The sequence below is a fragment of the Sciurus vulgaris genome (genome assembly GCF_902686455.1).
Source record: "Sciurus vulgaris genome assembly, chromosome: 4".
Classification (NCBI taxonomy): domain Eukaryota; kingdom Metazoa; phylum Chordata; class Mammalia; order Rodentia; family Sciuridae; genus Sciurus; species Sciurus vulgaris.
Genome location: NC_136464.1, coordinates 98,367,829 through 98,392,990, shown reverse-complemented (window position 1 = coordinate 98,392,990; position 25,162 = coordinate 98,367,829). Strand labels below are relative to the sequence as shown.

The 25,162-nt window shown below is 37.3% G+C and overlaps 2 protein-coding genes across 2 annotated transcripts in view; one reads left to right on the top strand and one right to left on the bottom strand.

Annotated features, from left to right (window-relative positions):
* Positions 1-25,162, bottom strand: part of RNF17 (ring finger protein 17) — a gene marked incomplete at its 5' end in the record, with an annotated part of 117,782 nt that overhangs the window by 76,307 nt on the left and 16,313 nt on the right. The window contains 2 exons of the mRNA XM_079138814.1: positions 638-714; positions 11,795-11,966. Coding sequence (XP_078994940.1) covers positions 638-714; positions 11,795-11,966 — 249 coding nt within the window. The remainder of the gene's footprint in view (positions 1-637; positions 715-11,794; positions 11,967-25,162) is intronic.
* On the top strand, positions 8,386-9,528 carry LOC306660547 (non-histone chromosomal protein HMG-17-like). The gene has a single exon (XM_079138887.1). The coding sequence runs from the start codon at positions 8,401-8,403 to the stop codon at positions 8,671-8,673; it is 273 nt and encodes a 90-aa protein (XP_078995013.1). The 5' UTR covers positions 8,386-8,400; the 3' UTR covers positions 8,674-9,528.

Below are 25,162 nucleotides of genomic sequence, written 5' to 3'. Positions count from 1 at the left end.
GGAGAAGGTGGGCATTGTGGGGCATGCCTTTAGGGTATATATTTTATATCTGGATAGTGGAGTCTCTCTGCTCTCTGATCATCATGTGAGCTACTTCCCTCTGCCATATTCTTCCACCATAATGTCCTGCCTCACTTCAAGCCCCAAGGAATGGAGCTTATGCTTATGGACTCAGACTTCTGAAATTGTGAGCCCTAAAATAAACTTTTCCTCCCCTAAAATTGTTCTGGTCAGACCTTTTAGTCACAGCAGAGAAAAAGTTGACTAAAATACCTAGTGGCACATGTGTGCAATTTCAGTTACTCAGAAGGTTGAGACAGGAGGATCACAAGTTTGAAGCCAACCTGCAATTTAAAAGGTACTATCTCAAGATAAAATTTAAATGCATTGGGCATGTAGCTCAGTGGTAGAGTGCTTACCTAGAATATCCATGGCCCTGGGTTCAATCCCCAGCACCACAAAAAAGGAAAAAAAATTCAAAACATTTAAAAGATGTTCTAATATCTTGTATGTTATAATTAATTTGGTTGCTAACTTGGGAAATATATACAAATTATAATTGCCTGCTATTTTAATAAATTCAGTCTCTAATACATTTTTACACTTGTTATAGTCTCCTGAACCATGACTTATTTACCTGGGAGGGTTCCTTGGTTTTAGAGAACTAACTTGTGACAATTCACTCTCAGATGTTAACTTCAAAGTCCGGATAATCTACAATCAAAAAAGAAATGTTATTCATGTATGAATTTTCTTTTGTCACAAATACTGCTTAAAGAGAAAGATTTTAGAAGGAAAACTTAGTTATTTCCTTAATGTATTAAAAAATGTATTCAGTGGCAAGAGGCACTCCCCAGCAGCCCGGCTCCATCCGGTGGCAGGCCTAGTCCATAGCAGGCTTCTCGGAGTAGGCCCGCCTAGTGAGAGGCTTTCCGAGCACACCCATCCCCCAATCCCGCACCCAGCAGTGGGTTAGGGACAGCTTTCTTCTGAAGCACTCCATTATCAAGTTCCTCCAAGACTTCAGGCTACGAAGGTTAGGAGGCGATATGTTAGAAATCTACAGGGACACTATAAGCCAATAGAGGAAATCTGTAATATCTCAGAGTCCCACTGATACCTCACCAATATGAGAAAACAAGGGAAGAAAATGTCCCAAACAAACCTAGATGCTATATCAATAAAACCCAATGACAGCATGGCAGAAGAAAAGTCAGAAAGAGAATTCAGAGTGTACATAATTAAAACAATCAGAGAAGCAAACGAGGATATGAAAGATCAAATGCAGGCATTGAAGGATGAGATGAAAGAGCAAATGCAGGCATTAAATGACACACCAATCAACAGTTAAAAGAGCAAATATGGGAAGCAAAAGATCATTTCAATAAAGAGTTAGAGATACTGAAAAAAAAAAAAAAAAACAAATCCTTGAAATGAAGGAAACAATAAACCAAGTTAAAAACTCCACAGAAAGCATACCAATAGGATAGAATACCTGGAGACAGAACCTCAGACATTGAAGACAAAATGTTTAATCTTGAAAACAAAGTTGACCAGAGAAGATGGTAAGAAATCATGAACAGAATCTACAACAATTATGGGATATCATGAAAAAGTCAAATTTGAGAATTATTGGGATAGAGGAAGGCACAGAGAAACAAACCAAAGGAATGAACAATCTATTCAATGAAATAATATCAGAAAATTTCCCAAATCTGAAGAATGAAATGGAAAATCAAGTACAAGAGGCTTATAGGACTCCAAATACACAAAATTACAACAGACCCACACCAAGGCACATCATTATGAAAATACCTAACACACAAAATAAAGACATAATTCTTTAAGGCTGTGAGAGAAAAGAATCAAATTACATTCAGGGGTAACCAATAAGGATATCAGCAGATTTTTCAATTCAGACCCTAAAAGCTAGAAGAGCCTGGAACAACATACATAAAGCCCTGAAAGAAAATGGATGCCAACCAAGAATCTTATACCCAGCAAAACTTACCTTCAGATTTGATGATGAAATAAAATCCTTCCATGATAAACAAAAACTAAAAGAATTTACAAAAAGAAAGCCGGCATTACAGAACGTTCTCGGCAAAATATTCCATGAGGAAGAGATGAAAAACAATGATGCAAATCAGCAAAGGGAGGAACTAGCCTAAAGGAATAGCCAAATAAAGGAGAAACCAAATCATGTCAAAAACCAAAAATGAGGATCCAAGATGGCGGACTAGAGGGTGACTGCATCTCCAGTCGCTCCAGAACCCAGAATTCAAGAAGGGAATGCACTGAGAGACTTGGAATAAAATAGAGCCACGGGGTGAGTCTCCCCCACCCTGTGAAGTGCTGCCCGGGAGGCAGGCCCGGATTTGGGTGCCTTATTAGAGTAGGGTAGGGCAGCTAGAGTCTTCCCCAGGCGGCCCTGCATACTCCTGCGGTGGGCTCCTTCCAAAGGGCCAGATTCTCCAGCATCTCGGAGTAGGCCCCCCAATGAGAGCCTTTCTGCACAGAACCAAGCTTCAAGTCCCTGAACCAGGGCGGCGAGTTCCTGCCTGCAGGTTGCTTCAGGGACCAGGACAGGACAGCCAGGGGCTTCCCCAAGCAGCCTGCAGCCCGGCCCCCTCCAGCGGGAAGCGCCTTTCCAGGCTAGCTTCTCGGAACAGACCTCCCAGTGAGAGCCTTTCCACACAGAGCCTGCCACAAGTCCCCAAGCCAGTGGTGACCTCTGGCCCTCAAGCAGCCTCTGGTACCAGGGCAAGGCAGCCAGAGACCTCTCCAGGCGGACCTGCCCCCCCCCCCCCCCCCCCCCCCCCCCCGGTCCCTCCGGCTGCAGGCTTTTTCCACGGGGCGATCCAAGGTGGCAGACTAGAGGGTGACTGCATCTCCAGTCACTCCAGAACCCAAGATTCAAGAAGGGTAGGCACTGAGAGACTCGGACTAAAATAGAGCCTTGGGGTGAGTCTCCTCCACACTGTAAAGTGCTGCCTGGGCGGCAGGCCTGGATTCGGCTGGCTTATTAGAGTAGGGTAGAGCAGCTAGAGTCTTCCCAAGGCGGCCCTGTGCCCTCCTGTGGTGGGCTCCTCCCACAGGGCCAGATTCTCCACCATCTTGGAGCAGGCCCCCGATTGAGAGCCTTCCTGCACAGAACCAAGCTTCAAGTCCCTGAACCAGGGCGGTGAGTTCCTGCCTGCAGGTTGCTTCAAGGACCAGGACAGGGCAGCCAGGGACTTCCCCAAGCAGGTCGCAGCCCGGCCCCCTCCGGCGGGAAGCGCCTTTCCAGGCTAGCTTCTTGGAGCAGATCCCCTAGTGAGAGCCTTTCCACACAGAGCCAGCTCCAAGTCCTAGAAGCAGTAGCAGGCTAGGGGCAGCTTTCCTTGGAAGAACTGCATTATCTAGTTACTCCAAGACTTCAGGCTACTGAAGGCAGGAAGGTGATACACTGGAAATCTACAGGGACAATATAAGCCAATAGAAGAATTCTGCAATATCACAAAGTCCCACTGACATCTGACCAATATGAGAAAACAAGGGAAGAAAATGTCCCAAACAAACCTAGATACTACATCAATAAAACCCAATGACAGCACAGCAGAAGAAATGTCAGAAAGGGAATTCAGAATGTACATCATTAAAACAATTAGGGAAGCAAACGAGGAGATGAAAGAGCAAATGCAGGCACTGAAGGAGGAGATGAAAGAGCAAGTGCAGGCATTAAATGATCACACCAATCAACAGTTAAAGGAACAAATACAGGAAGCAAGAGATCATTTCAATAAAGAATTAGAGATACTGAAAAAAAAACCAAACAGAAATCCTTGAAATGAAGGAAACAATAAACCAAGTTAAAAACTCCACAGAAAGCATAACCAATAGGATAGAACACCTGGAAGACAGAACCTCAGATATTGAAGACAAAATATTTAATCTTGAAAACAAAGTTGACCAAACAGAGAAGATGGTAAGAAATCATGAACAGAATCTACAACAATTATGGGATATCATGAACAGCAAATTTAAGAATTATTGGGATTGAGGAAGGCTTAGAGAAACAAACCAAAGGAATGAACAATCTATTCAATGAAATAATATCAGAAAATTTCCCAAATCTGAAGAATGAAATGGAAAACCAAGTACAAGAGGCTTATAGGACTCCAAATATACAAAATTACAACAGACCCATACCAAGGCACATTATTATGAAAATACCTAACATACAAAATCAAGACAGAATTTTAAAGGCCGTGAGAGAAAAGAATCAAATTACATTCAGGGGGAAACCAATAAGAATATAGCAGATTTTTCAATCCAGACCCTAAAAGCTAGAAGGGCCTGGAACAACATTTACCAAGCCCTGAAAGAAAATGGATGCCAACCAAGAATCTTATACCCAGCAAAACTTACTTTCAGATTTGACAATGAAATAAGATCCTTCCATGATAAACAAAAGCTAAAGGAATTTACAAAAAGAAAGCCGGCATTACAGAACATTCTCAGCAAAATAATCCATGAGGAAGAGATGAAAAACAACGATGCAAATCAGCAACGGGAGGAACTAGCCTAAAGGAATAGCCAAGTGAAGGAGAAACCAAATCATGTCAAAAAACAAAAATGAGTCAAATGACTAGGAATACAAATCATATCACAATAATAACCCTGAATGTTAATGGCCTGAACTCATCAATCAAAAGACATAGACTGGCAGAATGGATTAAAAAGAAAAATCCAACAATTTGCTGCCTGCAAGAGACTCATCTCATAGAAAGAGATACCCACAGACTAAAGGTGAAAGGATGGGAAAAAACATACCATGCACACAGACACAGCAAAAAAGCTGGAGTATCCATCCTCATTTCAGATAATGTGGACTTCAAGCCAAAACTAGTCAGAAGGGATAAAGAAGAACATTACATACTGCTTAAGGGAAGCATAAATCAGCAAGACATAACAATCATAAATATCTATGCCCCGAACATTGGCTCATCCATGTACATCAAACAAATCCTTCTCAATTCCAGAAATCAAATAGACCACAACACAATAACACTAGGCGATTTTAACACACCTCTCTCCCCGCTGGATAGATCGTCCAAACAAAAATTGAATAAAGAAACCATAGATCTCAATAACACAATCAACAATTTAGACTTAACTGACTTATATAGAATATAGCATCCAAAGAACGAATACACTTTCTTCTCAGCAGCACATGGATCCTTCTCTAAAATAGACCATGTTTTATGCCACAAAGCTACTGTTAGCAAATACAGAAGATAGAGATACTACCTTGTACTCTATCAGATCATAATGGATTGAAATTAAAATGACAGAATAAAAAACAGAAACTTCTCCAATACCTGGAGATTAAATAATACACTATTATATGATGAATGGATAACAGAAGACATCAGGAGGGAAATAAAAAAAATTCTCAGAATAAACGAGAACAAAGACACATCATATCAAAACCTCTGGGACACTATGAAAGCAGCACTTAGAGGAAGATTTATGTCATGGGGCGCATTCAACAAAAGAAGTAGAAATCAACAAATAAACGACTTAACACTACAGCTCAAAGCCCTAGAAAGAGAAGAGCAGACCAACACCAAAAGTAGTAGAAGACAGGAAATAGTTAAAATTAGAGCCGAAATCAACGAAATTGAAACAAAAGAAACAATCAGAAAAATTAACAAAATAAATAGTTGGTTCTTTGAAAAAATAAAATTGATAAACCCTTAGCCACACTAGCAAAGAGAAAGAGGGAGAAAACTCAAATTACTAAAATTCAGAATGAATAAGGAAATATCACAACAGAGACGAGTGAAATACAAAACATAATTAGAAGCTGTTTTGAAAATCTATACTCCAACAAAACAGAAAACCTCGAAGACATCAACAAGTTTCTAGAGACATATGAATTACCTAAACTGAACTAGGAGGACATACACAACTTCAATAAATCAATTTCAAGCAATGAAATAGAAGAGGTCTCAAAAGCCTACCAACAAAGAAAAGTCTGGGACCAGATGGGTTCTCAGCAGAGTTCTACAAAACCTTTAAAGAAGAGCTCATTCCAATACTTCTCAAAGTATTCCATAAAATAGAAGAGGAGGGAACCCTCCCAAACTCATTCAATGAAGCCAATATCACCCTGATACCTAAACCAGACAGAGACACTTCAAGGAAAGAAAATTTCAGACCAATATCTTTAATGAACTTCGATGCAAAAATTCTCAACAAAATTTTAGCAAATCGCATACAAAAACATATTAAAAAGATAGTGCACCACGATCAAGTGGGTTTTATCCTAGGGATGCAAGGTTGGTTCAACATCCGGAAATCAATAAATGTCATTCACCATATCAACAGACTTAAAGTTAAGAATCACATGATTATTTCAAAAGATGCAAAAAAAGCATTCGATAAAATACAGCATCCCTTCATGCTCAGAACACTAGAAAAAATTGGGGTAGTGGGAACATTCCTTAACATTGTAAAGGCCATCTATGCTAAGTCCATGGCCATTATCATTCTAAATGGTGAAAAACTGAAAGCATTCCCCCTAAAAACTGGAACAAGGCAGGGATGCCCTCTTTCACCACTTCTATTCAATATCGTTCTTGAGACTCTAGCCAGAGCAATTAGACAAACCAAAGAAATTAAAGGGACACGAATTGGAAAAGAAGAACTCAAACTATCCCTGTTCGCTGATGACATGATTATATATTTAGAGGAACCTGGAAATTCCACCAGAAAACTCTTAGAACTCATAAGTGAATTCAGTAAAGTAGCAGGTTACAAGATCAATGCTCATAAATCCAATGCATTTTTATATATAAGTGATGAATCTTCAGAAAGAGAAATTAGGAAAACTACCCCATTCATAATAGCATCAAAAAAAATAAAATAGTTGGGAATCAATCTAACAAAAGAGATGAAAGACTTCTACAATGAGAACTACAGAACACTAAAGAAAGAAATTAAAGAAAACCTTTGAAGATGGAAAGATCTCCCATGTTCTTGGATAGGCAGAATTAATATTGTCAAAATGGCCATACTACCAAAAGTGCTATACAGATTCAGCGCAATTCCAATTAACATCCCAATGGTGTACCTTACAGAAATAGAACAAGCAATCATGAAATTCATCTGGAAGAATAAGAAACCCAGAATAGCTAAAGCAATTCTGAGTAGAAAGAGCGAAGCAGGGGGTATTGCATCCCAGATCTTTAACTTTATTACAAAGCAATAGTAACAAAAACGGCATTGTATTGGTACAAAAATAGACAGATCAATGGTACAAAATAGAGGACATGGACACAAACCCAAATAAATACAATTTTCTCATACTAGACAAAGGTGCCAAAAATATGCAATGGAGAAAAGATAGCCTCTTCAACAAATGGTGCTGGGAAAGCTGGAAATCCATATGCAACAGAATGAAACTAAATCCCTATCTCTCACCCTGCATAAAACTCAATCAAAATGGATCAAGGACCTCGGAATCAGAACAGAGACCCTTCATCTTATAGAAGAAAAAGTAGGTCCAAACCTTCAACTTTGGCTTAGGATCAGACTTCCTTAACAGGACTCCTATAGCCCAAAAAATAAAAGCTGGAATCAACCACCGGGATAGGTTCAAACTAAAAAGCTTTCTCTCAGCAAAGGAAACTATCAGTAATGTGAAGAGAGAGCCTACAGAGGGGAGAATATCTTTGCCACTCATACTTCAGATAGAGCACTAATTTCCAGAATCTATAAAGAACTCAAAAAACTCTACACCAAGAATACAAATAATCCAATCAACAAATGGGCTAAGGAAATGAACAGACACTTCACAGAAGAAGATGTACAAGCAATCAACAGATATATGAAAAAATGTTCAACTTCTCTAGTAATGAGAAAAATGCAAATCAAAACTAAAGCTAATGTTAGCAAATACAAGAAGATAGAGATACTACCTTGTATTCTATCAGATCATAATGGATTTAAATTAGTAATAAATGACAGAATAAAAAAGAGAAACTACTCCAACTCGTTTATTAGTTGATTTTTTTACTTCTTTTATTGAATACGCTCCATGAAATAAATCTTCTCTAAGTACTGCTTTCATTGTGTCCCAGAGATTTTGATATGATGTGTCTTTGTTCTTGTTTACTTGTAAGAATTTTTTTATTTCCCTCCTGATGTCTTCTGTTATCCATTCATCATATAATAGTGTATTATTTAATCTCCTAAGATTCCATCTCACCCCAATTAGAATGGCGATTATCAAGAATACAAGCAACAGGAGCAGTGTGAAGAAGAAGAGGCGAAAACGACCCCCGGACCGACCAAAGCTGCGCACGGCTGCATCCCCGCGTCCAGCGCCTGCGTCCCACTGCCGTTGCCACCATGCCCAAGAGAAAGGCTGAAGAAGATGCTAAAGGAGATAAAGCCAAGGTGAAGGACGAACCACAGAGAAGATCAGCAAGGTTGTCTGCTAAACCTGCTCCTCCAAAGCCAGAGCCCAAGCCTAAAAAGGCCCCTGCAAAGAAGGGAGAGAAGGTACCCAAAGGGAAAAAGGGAAAAGCTGATGCTGGCAAGGATGGGAATAACCCTGCAGAAAATGGAGATGCCAAAACAGACCAGGCACAGAAAGCTGAAGGTGCTGGAGATGCCAAGTGAAGTGTGTGCATTTTTGATAACTGTGTACTTCTGGTGACTGTACAGTTTGAAATACTATTTTTTATCAAGTTTTATAAAAATGCAGAATTTTGTTTTACTTTTTTTTCTTTTTTCTTTTCCTTTTTTTTCTTTTCTTTTCTTTTTTTTTTTTTTAAAGCTATGTTGTTAGCACACAGAACACTTCATTATTGTTTTCAGGGGAAGGCGTATACGTCACTAGTAGAATGTCTCCAAAGCTGGATTGCTGTGGGGAAAAACACCTTCCCCTGCTAGTTTTGAGAGACTTCCTCTTGGCTCCCAAGAGGAGGGATTCCCTGATGTTGGCACACACAGCCACCTTTGCACAAACGCCTTGTGGTATGGAAAAACTCAAACTCATCTTATGTCCTCCTCTCCCTCTCTGCCATCGGCATAGACTTAACTCCCCTACACTCAGACCTGTTGGGACCTGTCTCCCAACAATTGGTTTTACCAGTGTGTCGGCAATCTGGACTTCCCAGTGACATTGAGATATTGTCCCTCAGAAGAGCAACAGTTCCTTTTCTAGATTGTGGATCTTCAGATTAATAATTTTTGCCATTTTCATTTCATTTCCTGAAAGTCAGGGTCGGCTTGTGAAAAGTTGTTAAACAACATGCTAAATGTGAAATGTCAACCCTCACTCTAAACTTTCCCTATTCAGAGCATCAAATGAAGATTTCATTGGGTTTTATAGTGGCTTTCTGATTTTGGTAGTCCATCGAAGAAGGGAGTTTGAAAGTTGTTGTATACTGTTAACGATTGTCTGCCCATGTCCTGCCTGAAATACCATGATTGTTTATGAAAAGTATCTTTAATAAAGCTGGATACAGTTTGGCTTGGAAAAAAATAAAAAAAAAAAAAGAATACAAGCAACAATAGGTGAGGATGTGGGGAAAAAGGTACACTCATACATTGCTGGTGGGGTTGCAAATTAGTGCAGCCAATCTGGAAAGCAGTGTGGAGATTCCTCAGAAAACTTGGAACCACCATTTGATCCAGCTATCCCACTCCTCAGCCTATACCCAAAGGACTTAAAATCAGCATACTACAGAGACACAGCCGCATCTATGTTCACAGCTGCTCAATTCACAATAGCCAGATTGTGAAACCAACCTAGATGCCCTTCAATTAATGAATGGATAAAGAAACTGGTATATTTATACAATGGAATATTACTCAGCCATAAAGAATAATAAAATTATGGCATTTGCAGGCAAATGGATGAAACTGGAGAATATCATGCTAAGTGAGATAAGCCAATCTCAAAAAACCAAAGGAAGAATGATCTCGCGGATAAGCGGATGATGACACATAATGGGGGCGGGAGGGAGCAAGAATGGAGAAGGGAGGGACTGTATAGAGGGAAAAGGGGTGGGAGGATAGGGAAAAAAATAACAGAATGAATCAAACAACATTACCCTATGTAAATGAATGATTACACAAATGGTATGCCTTTACTCCATGTACAAACAGAGAATCAACATGTATCCCATTTGTTTACAACAAAAATAAATTTAAAAAAATGTATTCAAGGTTTGATTTTGGGCACCTGAAGGAAAGGTTGAAACAAAACGTTTTTCACTTACCCTAAAGGAATTTAAACTTTTCTGAAGGTATTTTTAACGGAAAACAACAGGTGCTGACTAATAAATGGGATATGGCTATATGAATTCTGATCTGACTCATTTTGTATTTGTACTGCTATTTTCAAATGCTCTCTCTGTTTTCTTCATCTTCCTAAGTAAACTAAGGGTAAAGACCAAATTTTATCATTTGATAGAGCAGGATCTACACCCTTAGAGAGTGAGGTAGAAATTAGCAAAGAGGATCTATAGTTAATATTGTCCTGCCAAACTATCTTAAAAGAAAGATGCTTCAATTTTTGCCTAATTTTGCCCCCTAGGCACAAGATTAGATGGAAGGAGATAGCTGACGCAACTTGTCTCCTGACTTATACATTTTGAGGACATTAAGTAGAAAAAGAACTTAATACGATTTTGGACTAAAATTTTAAGGTAAGAGTTTATCCATCCCTAAAATGTTTATGAGAAGAAAACAGTTTCATTTAGCTTACTACTTCTATTTTTTTCTCATTTTTTATTCAGGCATCCTAGAAATCTTTTTATAGTTTTGACCTTAAGTGTTCCCCAAAGGTCACTGTGATAAAGCCTTGACCCCTAATAAATTACTATTAAGATATGGAGCCTACAGGGAGGTTTTAAGTCACTGGGGGTATGCCTTCAAAGGAAACAGATGAATCCCTTCCTCTCTCTTTTCCTTCCTGGTCTTGAGATGGGTAAGATTTTGATTTGTCATATGCTCCCATCATGATCTAACACCACAGGACCAAAAGCAATGGGGTCAACCAATCATGGACTTAGACTTTCAGAACTCAGAGCCAAAATACAACTTTTCTCTTTATAAGTTTGATTAATTCAGTTATATCATAGTGACAGAAAGCTAACACAAACCCCAACTTGCATCTCAATGTCATCCTAATTTGCTCTCAGATAATTTGCTATGAAGACCTTATTGTACTATTTTCCTAAGTGATTAAAAAATAATAAAATGCTAAAAAAAGGTTAAATATTTGTTTTAGAGTTCAAATACCTAAGAATTCTAAATTCATGACAATATAAATGGTCCTCAACTTAGGACAACTTGACTTATGATTTTTCAACTTTGGTGTGAGAGACAATATGCATTCAATAGAAACCATACTTAGATTTTTTAATTTGGATCTTTTCCCTAGGCTAACAATGTGTGGTCAGATTCTCTCTCATGATGTGAGGTAGTGGAAGAGATTTCCAGTCATGAGAATCAATAATAAACATTCTACAGTGTACTATGTTGCTTAGCTGCATTGTAACCTGCATAGTCAGGTTAGTTGCATTAAATATATTTTTTACTTATATTTTCAACTTACGATTAGTTTATTAGAATGAAACCCCATTTTAAAAACTCCATTATAAATTTAGGAGCATGTGTATAGGTTACACGATAATCTGAAAAACAAATCTAAATCTTAAACACCATATTCCAAAGCATGTTAAAGTAAGTTGCCACAGTACTAATTCAGATTATAAATTATAAAAATTACCTGATTCAGGTCACAGTATGTCCTCAGAGAAGGTGCTGATTTTAACTCTTTTGCTATCTTCATAGCTGCATCCAAATCATTTTTTTTCTCTTCAATGTAGCTTTTAGTCATTATTAAATTTGACAAATAATCATCTGTATTTCTCACAAGTTCTTCACACCAGTTCTTTTTCCTTCATTTAAGGCACCAGAGTTATTTTGCAATATTTCATAAAAATTACAAGTGAATTTATAATAATGACAGAACAGCATTTGAAAGGGACTTTCACTAGGTGATGAATTTAAATAACATGGTTAAATGAGGCATATAATAACTGAAAAGTATCTAAAAGGGTAATTTTATTCATTGATAAAACAACATATAGCATGGTCAAATAAGGAACTTAATTTAACTGAAATGTATTATAGTTGAATAATATGTATACATAGAGGAAAAGGACAGTTTGTAAAAGGATATAGTTATTATGTCACAAATAGATCTGTCACAGAATTAGAGGTAAAAGAAACTACAGAAGAGTCTACCTAACACTAAGAGAAATCCTCACTGAATCTGTCCTGTAGTTTCTTGTGGCCTTACAAAGATTGACTACACTCACTTTTCATAAGGATATTCCTGCACATTTAAAAATTTCCAACAAAAGATACAAATTACATGAATATAAAGTAAGGCTATAAAACAGACATCAACAAAGTAAAATTTAGTTATCAATCAACTATAATGTCCACAAATAATCAGGAAGGTTGTATAGTTAATTCTTCATTACTTACACCTTATTACTCAAACCTTTTTCTGTACCTATGGCATAATTACCTTATTATGGCTAAAAAGATCATTGAAAATTGTAGTGCTTAACTTATTCAATCATTTCATTCATTAAACACAAAATGACTTCTCAGAGAATGCCTAATTGAGAAAAAGTCGCATTGAAAATGGTGGAAAATTCTGTGGCATTTTTACTTTCCTTTGGTTAAATCTCAGTGTGCTTGGTCTCAGTATAGATGCAAACTGGAGAGAGGCCAATAGACTTTACTGTAATGGTCTAGTCTATTTAGTGTTACCTGAAGGATTGGTAGGTTTTGCCTTAGATCTTAGGCATTGGAGAAGCACTAGGTGCTGCTCAGGAAAGCTGCAGGGACACTGTGCTATAGATGCCTAGGCAAGAGATTACAGGTAGATATACACAATGGACCATTTGAAGCTCAGAGAAGAAACCAGGCTGAGACATTTTGGGAAATTAAGGCATCTAAAAGCAGCTGGGTAAACAGGGGAATTTAAAAAGTCACACTCAGGTCTAGGCAAGATGCATGCTCAAATTCACATCAGGCTGATCCCAAGGTTTGAGCATGCCCAGTTACTCAGTAAAGCACTGCTCTAGTAAAACTCAGTCAGTAAAGATGAGGAGAGGTGGCTATTTTTTCAAATGCCCAAATTTTAACAAAAAACATCACCAGGCATACAATGGAACAACAATAAAAATAAAACCTATTCAAAGGAAGAAAACAGTGGTAGAAGCTATTTGTAAGGAAAAACAGACAATAGGCTGGGGGTATAGCTCAGTGGTAGGGTGCTTGCCTAGCACATGTGAGGTACTGGGTTTAATCCTCAGCACCACAGAAAAATAAATAAATAAAATAAAGATTTAAAAAAAAGGACACTGGACTCAGTAGACAGATTTAAAATGTGTTAAATATGCTTGAAGCATTAAAGGAAACCATAAACAAAGAACTAGAGAGGTAAATGACACAATAATAAAACAATAACAGTTTAAAAAGGAGGCAAACAAAAATTCTGTTCTAAAAAGTACAGTTACTGAAGTGAAAAAAAAATCCACTACATGGGTTCAATCAGCAAACTTGAAGATAGGACAATTAAAGTTACACCATCTCAAGAACAGAAAAATAAGAATAAAGAAAAGTGAATAGAACCATGTTGATGGGTTCACAATACATAAATATGTAATTTGCAACATGAAAGAATAAAGGGAGTGGATATACAAGGCAGTAGAATTTTTCTATCAACTGAAGCTATCAACTCAAAACAGATGGTTAATAACTATTTATATATATAATCTTAATGGGTAACCACAAAGAAACTATCTATCTACAGAATATGCACAAAAAAAGAAGTGAGAAGGGAATTAAAATGCATCACTATAAAAAAAATCAAGTAAACACAAGGCAGGTAGTGAGGGAGGAAATTATCAACAACAAAAAAGCTATAAATCAGAAACAAGTGAAACAGCAAAAATTCTTATTATTACTTTAAATGTAAGTAGAAAAACTTCCCAATCAAAAGTTATAGATATGAAGTGTAAAAAAACATGACCCAAATGTATACTGTTGCAAGTAACTAGTTAGTTTTTTGGTACTGGGGATTGAACCTGGAGGCACTTGATCACTGAGCTACACATCCCCAGTACTTTTTATTTCGAGACAAGAGTCTTACAAAATTGTCTAGGCTGGCTTCAAATATGCAATCTTCTTGCCTCAGCCTCCCAAGTTGCTGGGATTATAGGTGTGTGCCCCTGCATGGCTGGAAACTCATTTTAGATCTAAGGACATACACAGGTTGAAAGTGAAGACAGAAAAAGATATTACATTCAGAGAGTAACCAAAAGAGCTGGGCTAGCTATACTAAAATCAGACAAAACAGACTTTAATATTACAATTATAAACATACATGCACCAAACATCAGAACTCCAAAACATATGAAGATTATAGAATTATACGCTTATTCCTTTTTTTATAAATTGGCAGATTATAGACAAATCTATGATAATTGGCGACTTCAATATCCCAACTCCAATAAAGCAGAAAAATCTAAACAGAATCAGTAAAGAAATTATTTGAGCAAAGATGTAGACCAATTGGACCTAACAGATATAGAGAAACACTTTTTTTCTTTTTTCTTTTTATACTGGAGATCAAACTCTGGTATTCAAACACTGAGCTACATCTCCATCCTTTTCATTTTTTATTTTGAGACAGGGTCTCACTAAATCGCAGAGGCTGTCCTCCTCTTGCTTCATCCTACTGAGTTGCTTGGATTATAAGCATGTGCCACTCCATGTAGCTGAGAAACACATTCGAGTGTGCATGTCACATTTTCTAGGATAGATTCTGTTAACACAAGTCTTACTAATAATTAAAAGATTAAAATCATACAAAAGATCCTTTCTGATCACAACTAATGAAACTAGAAATAACTAAACAGGAAGACTGTCACAAATATGTAAATATTACAGAATATGCTTCAAAACCTCAAAGGGTAAAAGAAAAAATTCCAAGTGAAATTAGGAAATAATGCTGAAACAGATGAAGTGAAAACAAAATACTTACAGTGTTAAGACGGATATTTAAAACTATAAAAACTCATACTTTTAATAGAGCTTTCAAGATCTAGGGATATAGCTAAAGGGTAGAGTGCTTACCTAGCATATGCAGGACCCTGGGTTCAATCCCCAGAAAAACAAAAAAATAAAGTAACTGAAAATAAATTAAAAATAGTTTTCAAAATGGGCCTGATGGCACATGCCTATAATCCCAGCCTCCAAAGAGGCTGAGGAATCTTAAATTTGAGGTTTAGCAATTTAGTGAGATCCAGTCGCAAAAAGAAAAATAAAAAGGGTTGGGGATGTAGCTCAGTGGTAGAGCACCACTTAGTTCAACTCCCAGTACTATGCAAAGAAAATAAAAAACAAAAACCTTTCAAATACACAACATAATTTTATATTCCATAAAGAACTAGAAAAAGAACAAACTAAACTCAAAGATGACAGACAGGAGGAGGGAAACAGATTAGAGATAAAATAGAGAACTGTCAGTCATGGTGGAGCATACCTGTAATCCCAGTTAATCAGGAGGCTGAGGCAAGAGGATTACAAATTTGAGGGAGTCTGGGCAACTTAGATCCTGTTTCAAAATAAAAATTTTTTAAAGGCTAGAGGTGTAGTCAAGTGGTAGAGTGCTTAAATGTGAAGCCCTGGTTTCAATCCCTGGCACCATACACACACACACACAAAAAAAAAAAAAAAAAAAAAAAAAAGAAAAAGAGCATGGACAAACAATAGAGAAAATGAACTAAAAATGTGATTCTTCTAAAAATTAAAAATGACAAATTTAGCTGTACTAAGAAAATAGTAGTACCAAATTACTGAAAATCAAAAAGAAAATAAGCACATTACTACCAATTTTATAGAAATAAAAAGTATTGCGATTATTACTAATGAAGCTGGCAAATTCCTAGAAACATATAACCTATCAAGACTCACTCATGAAGAATTAGAAAATATGAACAGACTGATAACTAATAAAGAGAGAATCAATAATCAAAAATTTCCCCCCAAATAAAAGCCTTGGACCAAATGGCATCATTATTTATCAGCTTCAAGTTATAATGAAATACCTGACAAAGGTTACTTATGAAATAAAGAGGTTTTATTTTGGTCAATGATTATGAAGGTTCAAGTTCAAGATCGTGAAGCTCTACTCTTTGGGTCTCTGGTGAGGGCTGCATATCATAGTGGGAGTTAATAATCACATCTTCAATGTTGGGGGGGTAGAGAATAGGTTTGGGATTCTGTAATCCTCCCATTTTTTTGTTTTTGCTTTTTTTTGGTAATACTGGGGATTCAACCCAAGGATACTCTACCACTGAGGTACACCCTGAGCCCTTTTTATTTTGAAGACATGGTCTCACTAAATTGCTGAGGCTGGCCTTGAACTTGGAATCTTTCTTTCTCAGCTTCCTGAGTAGTTGGGATTACAGGTGTGCCCCAGACTTCCACATCTCCACTGAGGATATATCTCCAATGACTTAAGAACTGCTCTCTATGTTCCACCTGTCCATAGAACCTCCAAGTACCGCCAACCTGGGGACCAAGCCTTTTTATATGCACCTCTTTGAGAAACCTATCAAAACATAGGAACTGATCAATTATACCAGACATTTAATGAAGAATCAACACCAATCCTCTCCAGACTCTTCCAAAATGCTGAAAAGTAGAAACACCTTTTTAACTCCTTCTATGAAATCATTACCCTAACACTAAAATTATAAAAAGACACTACAAGGTAGGGGGCACAGCTCAGTGGTAGAGTGCTTCTCTAGTGTGTTTAAGGTTCTGGGTTTGATCCGCAACACTGCAGTGGGGTGGGAGTAGGAAGATATTACAAGAAAAGAAAGCTATAGGTCAGTACTTTTTTTGAAAACACTGAATCATATCCCCACAGTCCTTTTAAAAATCTTTTATTTTGAGGTAGCATTGTTAAATTACTGGGGTTCTTGCTAAGTTGCTAAGGCTGGCCTCAAACTTGCAATCCCCTGCCTCGGCCTCCTAAATTGCTGGGATTACAGGTATGCACTATCTCAAATACATAAATAAATAAGTATATAAATAAATGGAAATTAGCAGATTCAGCAACATAATGAAAGGATTGTATGCCATGACCAAGTGGAATTTATTCTGGGAATGCAAGGATGATTCTATATATATAAGCATCAATTGATATACCACCTTAACAGACAGAAGCAAAATCCCTACATGGTTGTTATCAATTGATTCAGAAAAAGAGCTTTACACAATTCAACACCCTTTCATGATAAAATTACTCAAACTAGAAAAAAGAAACTACCTTAATATAATAAAGACCACCTATGAAAAACTTACAATGAATGACATAATGGTGAAAGAGTGAAAGCTTCTAAGACTAGGAACAAGAGAAGGATATCCACTTTTGTCACTTTAGTATTATAAATACTAGTCAGAGACATTAGGAAATTCAAATTGGAAGAGAGGAAATAACATTTCTTTTTATAGATAACAAGATCTTATATTTGAAAAACACTTAAGAAGCCATGAAAATACTACTAAGGCTAATGAATGTATTTTGCAAAAATGTAGCTTATAAAATCAACACACCAAAATAGTTGTGTTTCTATGCAGTAACAATGAATACCAAAAGAATATTAGGAAACCAATCCCTTTTACAATAGCATCAATAAGAAATACGGGAGAGTTACATCACCAAGAGAGCTTAATAGGATCCTAGCCTTCACTCCTCAAGGACAGATCAATGAGGTACTACCCATAGAAAATACCTTGGTAAGACCCACAAAGTATGGGAGCAAGACTGAGCCACCTGTGGGCTGCATGGGACTGAATAAACATCTGCACTGAATATGGTAAGAAAAATGGTCTTACTTGGATTGTGTCACTGCTTCTCCAAGGTGACAGAGTCACACAAAGAAATCCTCAGGATTCACAGCCTCAAAACAGGGAAAAGAGTATAGGGGTAGCAAACCTTCAACTTCCTTGGCATTCTAGAAGCTTTTCAGAAAATCCGTTTTGATTCTCAACTCACCTGGAACCTAGGAAAAAACAATGTGCTAGACCACACAGGGCCAGATAGGAAGAAAGCAAGAAGATAGAGCCTGCAGGGACCATACCACTTTTAGTGAGAACATAGCATGCCTGTCAGCAGTTGTGCTTGACCTGCTAACAACACAGCCCACTGGTATAGCTAATGTGGTCACTCCTAGAAGAGGTTGGAATTCCTACGGGGTTAGGATCCCCAGGCAGCCTGCCTTCCAGTCTATCAACACTTCATAACCTGGGGTCCGCCAAGAAGGGAGAAGACTCCCCAGCAAATTCTGAAAGCTAGCAGGTCACACTTGGAAGTTTAAACAGCACACTCTGTAACTATGAAGACTACCTCTAATAGAAGCTAGAGAGAAAAATAAAGAAAAGGACACAGTGGTGCACACCTGTAATCCCAGGGGCTCAGGAAAGTGAGGCAGAAGAATTACAAGTTTAAAGCTAGCCTTGGTAACTTAGCAATGCCCTAAGCAACTTAGCAAGACTCTGTCTCAAAAAAAATTCTAAGGGCTGAGGTTGTGGTTCAGTGGCTAAATGACTTGGGTTCAATCCCTGGTACCAAAAACAACAAAACAAAACAAAACAAAACAAAACAAAACACTCACAAAAACAGAGGGAGACCAATAGATCCAGAGGGTGAGAGGAGAGGACATAGGCAAGTACTGAGTAACAAAATCTACAAAATTATGCTATATCCATGTATGAATATACCACAGTAAATCCTGAGTATATATAATATACTAGTTAAAATAATAATAATGTTAATAGAAGGGATATTAGAGTAAATCAAGTGGGAAGGGAAAAGGGGAATGAGACTGATCAAATTATGTTACATTCAAATATTGCATCATGAATCCCACTATTATGTATAATTATAATGTATATAAAAAAAAAAAAAAAAAAAAAAAGACTACCTGACCCTGACCAGAGTGTGGTAAGACCAAAGCTGAGAAAAACAATAACAAATATGCACCAGTCTTCACACGGCTGAGAATTTAAGCAGTCCTGAAGTCCATCTAGATACCTCATGCTAGTTAGGATAAGACTAAGCTATGAATATTAACAATGAACACTGTGCTAGTTCCTATCCACCTAAGAGTTTAGTGCTCCCCAAAGCCTCAAGCATGACTGGAAGATTCCACTGATGGAGGAAGATCACAACAGTACCAAGAAATACAGCCTGTGAGCCACTCAGATGAGTGGCAATTGCAGCACCCACTCAACAGCTTATCCTAATTGCATACTATAACCAGCTGTCTTGTGAAATAGCAGAACAAAGCAATTGCTACACCTGAATTCAGAGCAAACAGCATCCCCAGACATAAAGAACCTGAAAGAAAGCTCTGCCAGTCAAGGGAAATTACAATCTGGCTCAGCCAGAATCAGAGGCTGGTCTAAATAAGGAAATTCTATCACTTCCAAAGCTGAGGAATAAACTACTTATACCCCACATAGGAAGATTAAAAGACAAAAAAAAGAAAATGAAAATGAAAGTAATAATCACAGCATGTCAATGGATAGACAATGTAAAAAGATGTAAACTGAAACATCGAAAATTCAAAATGTGAGGATAAAAGGAATTATAGTATATAGTTTTTCCTTTGTGAGGATAAAAGGAATTATAGTATATAGTTTTTCCTTTCTTTCCGTGTACAATGTCAAGTAGTCATTTGTTTCAAATAATGTTATAACTATGTTTCTAGTAAGCCCCATTGTAACCCCCAAGCTAAAGCATATAAGTAGACTAAAATTTAAAAGTTGGAAATCACTTAACTACAGGAAATGGTGAAAGAAAAAGAAAGGAACGAAGTGTCTACAAAACAACTATAAATCAAGCAACAAGCAACAAAATGGCAGCAGGAAGTCTTTACCTATCTATACTTTGAATGTGAAGGACCGAAATTCTCCAACTAAAGGGCATAGAATGGCAGAACAGATTTAAAAACAAACAAAAAACAAGACCCAACTATGCCATCTAAAAAATACATTTGTTTCATTAGTAAGGACATGCACAGACCAGAAAGGAATGGATAGAAAAAGACAGTCCAAGGAAATGGAGACCAAAAGAGTACAAGAGTATTTTCTTGCAGAGAAAATAGAATTCAGAGGGTGAGAGGAGAGGACATAGGCAAGTACTGAGAAACAAAATCTACAAAATTATTGTCTTGCAGAGAAAATAGACTTCGAATCAAAAGCTATAAAAACAGGCAAACATGGTCAAAAAAATTAAAGAGGAAGGAATCCTTCCAAGCTCTACGAGGCCAGCATTATCCTGATATCAAAACCAAATAAGGACATGACAAAAAAAGAAAACTACAGGCCAATATCCCTGATGGACATACAGGCAAAAATCCTCAACAAAACAGTACCAAACAAAATTCAACGGTGCACTAAAAAGATTATTTACTAGGACCAACTGGGATTCATCTCTGGGATGCAAGGATATTTCAATGAATGTGACACTTTCAGAATCAAGCACAAATTCCACATGATCATTTCAGTAGATACAGAAAAGCATTTGATAAAATTCAACATCCCTTCAGGGTATCAACAAATTAGGTGCTATGTTAGTCAGTTTTCCATTATTGTGACAAATACCTATATAATCAACTAAAAATGAGGAAAGGTTTACTTTGGCTCAGTTTTGGAAATTTCAGTTCATGCTTGATTGGTCCCATTGCTTTTGAGCCTGTGGCAAGGCAATACATAATGGTAGGAATGTGTGTCAGAGGAAGCTGTCCACATGATGGCAGCTGGGAAGCAAAGAGAAGGGACCAAGGCCTCAGTATCCCTTTCATGGGCACAACCTCAGTGACCAAACTTCCTTCCATAAGGCCCCACCTCCCAACAACACCAGCTGAGGCCTGGCATGGTAATGCACCCTCTAATCCCAGCAATTCAGTAGGCCAGGGCAGGAGAATTGTTAAGTTTGAGGCCAGCCTCAACAACCTATTGAGACCTTCATCAAAATTAAAGAAAAAGATCTGGAGATGTAACTCAGTGGTAAAACACTCTTGGGTTCAATCCTCAGTACAGACAGACAGACATACACACACACACAGACACACATTGAACTGCATCCCCAGTGGTAAAGTGCTCTTCAGTTCAAAGTTCAATCCCCAATACAAAAACAAAACAAAACAAAACAAAAAATGCTGGCTGGGGACCGAGTCTTTAGCACATGGGCCTTTAGTGGACATTCAAGTTTCAAAAACCATGGCAGGTATAGAAGGAATGTACCTCAACACAATAAAGGCCACGTATGACAAACGCACAGCTGGTATAATACTGAATGGGGAAAAATTAAAAACTTTTAAGACATGGGACAAGACAAGGGTGTCCATATTCATGACTTTTATTGAACATGGTACTGGAAATTCTGGACAAAGTAATTAGGCAAGAGGAGAAGGTAACTAGGCAAGAGGGTGCAGTGTCATGCCTGCCATTCCAATAGCTCAGGAGGTTAAGGGAGGAGGATTCAAGGTCAGCCTCAGCAACTTAGTGATGACACAAAAAAAAAAAAAAAAAAAAAAAAAAAAAAAAACTGGGGATATGGTTCAGTGGTAAGGCACCCGTGGGTTCAATCCCTAGTACCAAAAAAAAGGAAGGAAGGAAGACATCCCAACTGGAAAGTAGGAAGTCAAACTATCCTTGTTTTCAGATGACATGATTTTGTAAAGAGAAAACCTGAAGACTCCACTAAAAAATTGTTGGAACTAATAAATTCAATAGAGTTGCAGGATACAAAGTCAACACAAAAATCACAAGCATTTCTATACTCTAATATTCGGTTTTCTGAAAAATCAAAATAATCCCATTTATAATAGCTACCAAAAATAAATCATAACAAACAAAAACAACAAACCACTACCACCACAAACAACCAAAAAACCAAAGCTCGGTGTGCTGGCATATGCCTGTAATCCCAGCAACTTGGGAGGCTGAGGCAAGAGGATTCGAGATCAGCCTCAGCAACTTAGGAAGACCCTATCTCAAAATAAAGAACTGGGATATAGCTCAATGTCATGTGCCCTTGGGTCCCCTGGGTTCAATCCTCAGTACAAAAAAAAAAAAAAAAAAAAAAAAAATACAAAAACAAAAAAACTCCCAAAATCAAAAACAAGCAAACAAAAACCCTAGGGATAAATTAAACCAAAGAAGTAAAAGATCTCTATAATGAAAACTATACAAATTTGATGAAAGAAACTGAAAAGAATAGAAAAATATCCTGTATATGGATTGACAATTAATATTGCTAAAAAAGTCTATATAACCCAAAGTGATCTACAAATTCAAGTGAGTTCCAATCAAAATACCAATGCTATTCTTCATAGAAATTAGAAAAAAATCATGAAGTTCATAAGGAATCACAAAAGATTTTGAATAGCCAAAGCAAGCCTGAGCAAAAAGAACAAAGCTGGAGCTATTACAGTACCAGATCTCAAAATATATCTCAAAGTGTTCAGAATCAAAACAGTATGGTATTGACATTTAAAACAAGCAAAAGATACACAAACCAATGTGTCAGAAACAGAGCCAAAATAACCCCAACCATTTACGTCTGATTTTGTTGTTGTTGTTGCTTTTGTTACAAGGGAGCCAAGAACACATGTAGGGAATGAATGGTCTCTTTAATGATGGGGGCATTCACCAGCAGAAGAATGGAAGTAGACCCAGTCTCTCAAGTTATAAAAATCAACTGAAAATGGATAATGTAAGACCTCAAAGTATGAACTACTAGCAGAAAACAGGAGAAATATTTCAGGACACTGGCCTGGGCAATTTTATATATATATGAAACTTCAAATGCACAGGCAACAAAAACAAAAAAATTATAAACATGTTTGACAAGGGTTAATATCCAGAATAAATAGGGAACTCTAATAAACTCAATAGCAAAACAAAACAATTAAAAAATGAACTATGGGGCTGGGGTTGTAACTCAGTGGTGGAGTGCTTGCCTAGCATGTGTGAGGCACTGGGTTCAATCCTCAGCATCACATAAAAATAAGTGAATAAAATAAAGGCATTGTGTCCACCTACAACTAAAAATATTAAAAAACTAATAAATAAAAAATTTAAAAATGGTCTAAAGATCTTAATAGAAGCTGGGCACAGAGGCACAAATCTGTAATCCCAGAGGCTGGAGAGGCTGAGGCAGGAGGATTGAAAGTTTAACGCAAGCTTCAGCAATCTAGCAAGACCTTCTCTCAAAATAAAAAAAAATCAAAAAGGGCTAAGAATATGGCTCAGTGAAGGACCCTGGGTTAGCAAGGAGAGTGAAGCAGGAGGCATCATACTATCAGACCTTAAACTATATTACAGAGCAATAATAACAAAAACAGATGGTATTGGCAACAAAATAGACAGGTGGACCATAGGTACAGGACAGAAGACAGAGACAAACCAATATAAATACAGTTATCTCATATTAGACAAAGGTGCCAAAAATATACAATGGAGAAAAGATAGCCTACTCAACAAATGGTGCTGGGAAAATTGGAAATCCATATGTAGCAAAAATTAAACCTCTGTCTCTCACCCTGCAGAATAATCAACTCAAAGTAGATCCTAGGCACTAGAACTGAGATCCTGAGCCTAATAGAAGAAAAAGTAGGACCAAATCTCCACCTTATCGGCTTAGGACCGGACTTCTTTAACAAGACTACTAAAGTACAAGAAGTAAAATCAAGAACCAATAAATGGGATGGACTAGAACTAAAAAGCTTCTTCTCAGCAAAGGAAACAACCAATAATGTGAAGAGAGAGCCTACAGGAGAAAATCTTTACCACAGGCACCTCAAATAGAGCACTAATCTCTAGGATATACAAAGAACTCAAAAAACTTAACACCAGAAAAATAAATAACCCAATCAATAAATGGGCTAAGGAATTGAACAGATACTTCACTGAAGAAGGAATATAATCAATCAATAAACATGAAAAAATGTTCATCTCTTGCAATTAGAGAAATACAAATCAAAACTATACTGAGATTTCACCTCACTACAGTCAGAATGGCAATTATCAAGAATACAAGCAATAATAAGTGTTGACAAGAATGTGGGGAAAAAGGTACATTCATGCATTGCTGGTGGGCAGCTCAAAACAATAGTACTTCACACCCATAAAAAGTGTTACTAATTTAAAAAAGAAACAAAAGGATGGGGGATGTAGCTCAGTGGTAGAATGCTTGCCTAGCATGCATATATGGCCCTGGGCTTGATCCCCAATACCATAAAACAAAAAATAGCAAGTGTTAACGGAGATGTAGAGAAATTAGAACTCTTGCATATTGCTAGTGGGAAAGTAAAATGATACATGCTGTGGGAAATGGTTTGGCAGTTGCTCAAAAATATTACACCACAGCTGGGCATGGTGGAACATGTGAGTAATCCAAACTACTTGGGAGAATGAAACAGAAGGATCACAAGTTGGAGAGCAGCCTGAAAAATTCAGGGAGACCATCTCAAAACAAAAAGATGGGGATGTAGTGCAATGGTAGAATACTTACTTAGCATGTGTTAGGTCTTGGGTTCAATTCCCAGTACCACAAAAAGAGAAAAAAAGTTATATGCAGAATTGCCATATGCCATGAAACTGTATACTTAAAAATGGTTAAAAAGACAAATTGTTTGTAATGTACATTTTTCCACTAAAAATGCAAAAAACAAAAAACAAAACTCCTGCAGATGACCTAGAATATGAATACTATAATAAAAGAGCAAATATGAGATAACACCAACATGGAGGAAAAAGAACACTGGAGTTGTAGCTCAGCAGTACAGCATTTACCTGGCATGGTGAAACCCTGGACTGATTTCAGCACTAGGAAAACAAAATCAAATGTATGCATAGCAGATTGAGCCTCTCTACCAAGCATCCTAAGATAATTTACCAAGTATATTATTTTAAGCATGTCACAAATTTCAGAAGTCTGTTAACTAAAATGCATAATAGAGAGAATACCCACTTTACCTCCATTAAAAAT

Coding starts and splice junctions, on each gene's coding strand:
- LOC306660547 (XM_079138887.1), top strand. CDS start 8,401: ATGCCCAAGAGAAAGGCTGAAGAAGATGCTAAAGGAGATAAAGCCAAG.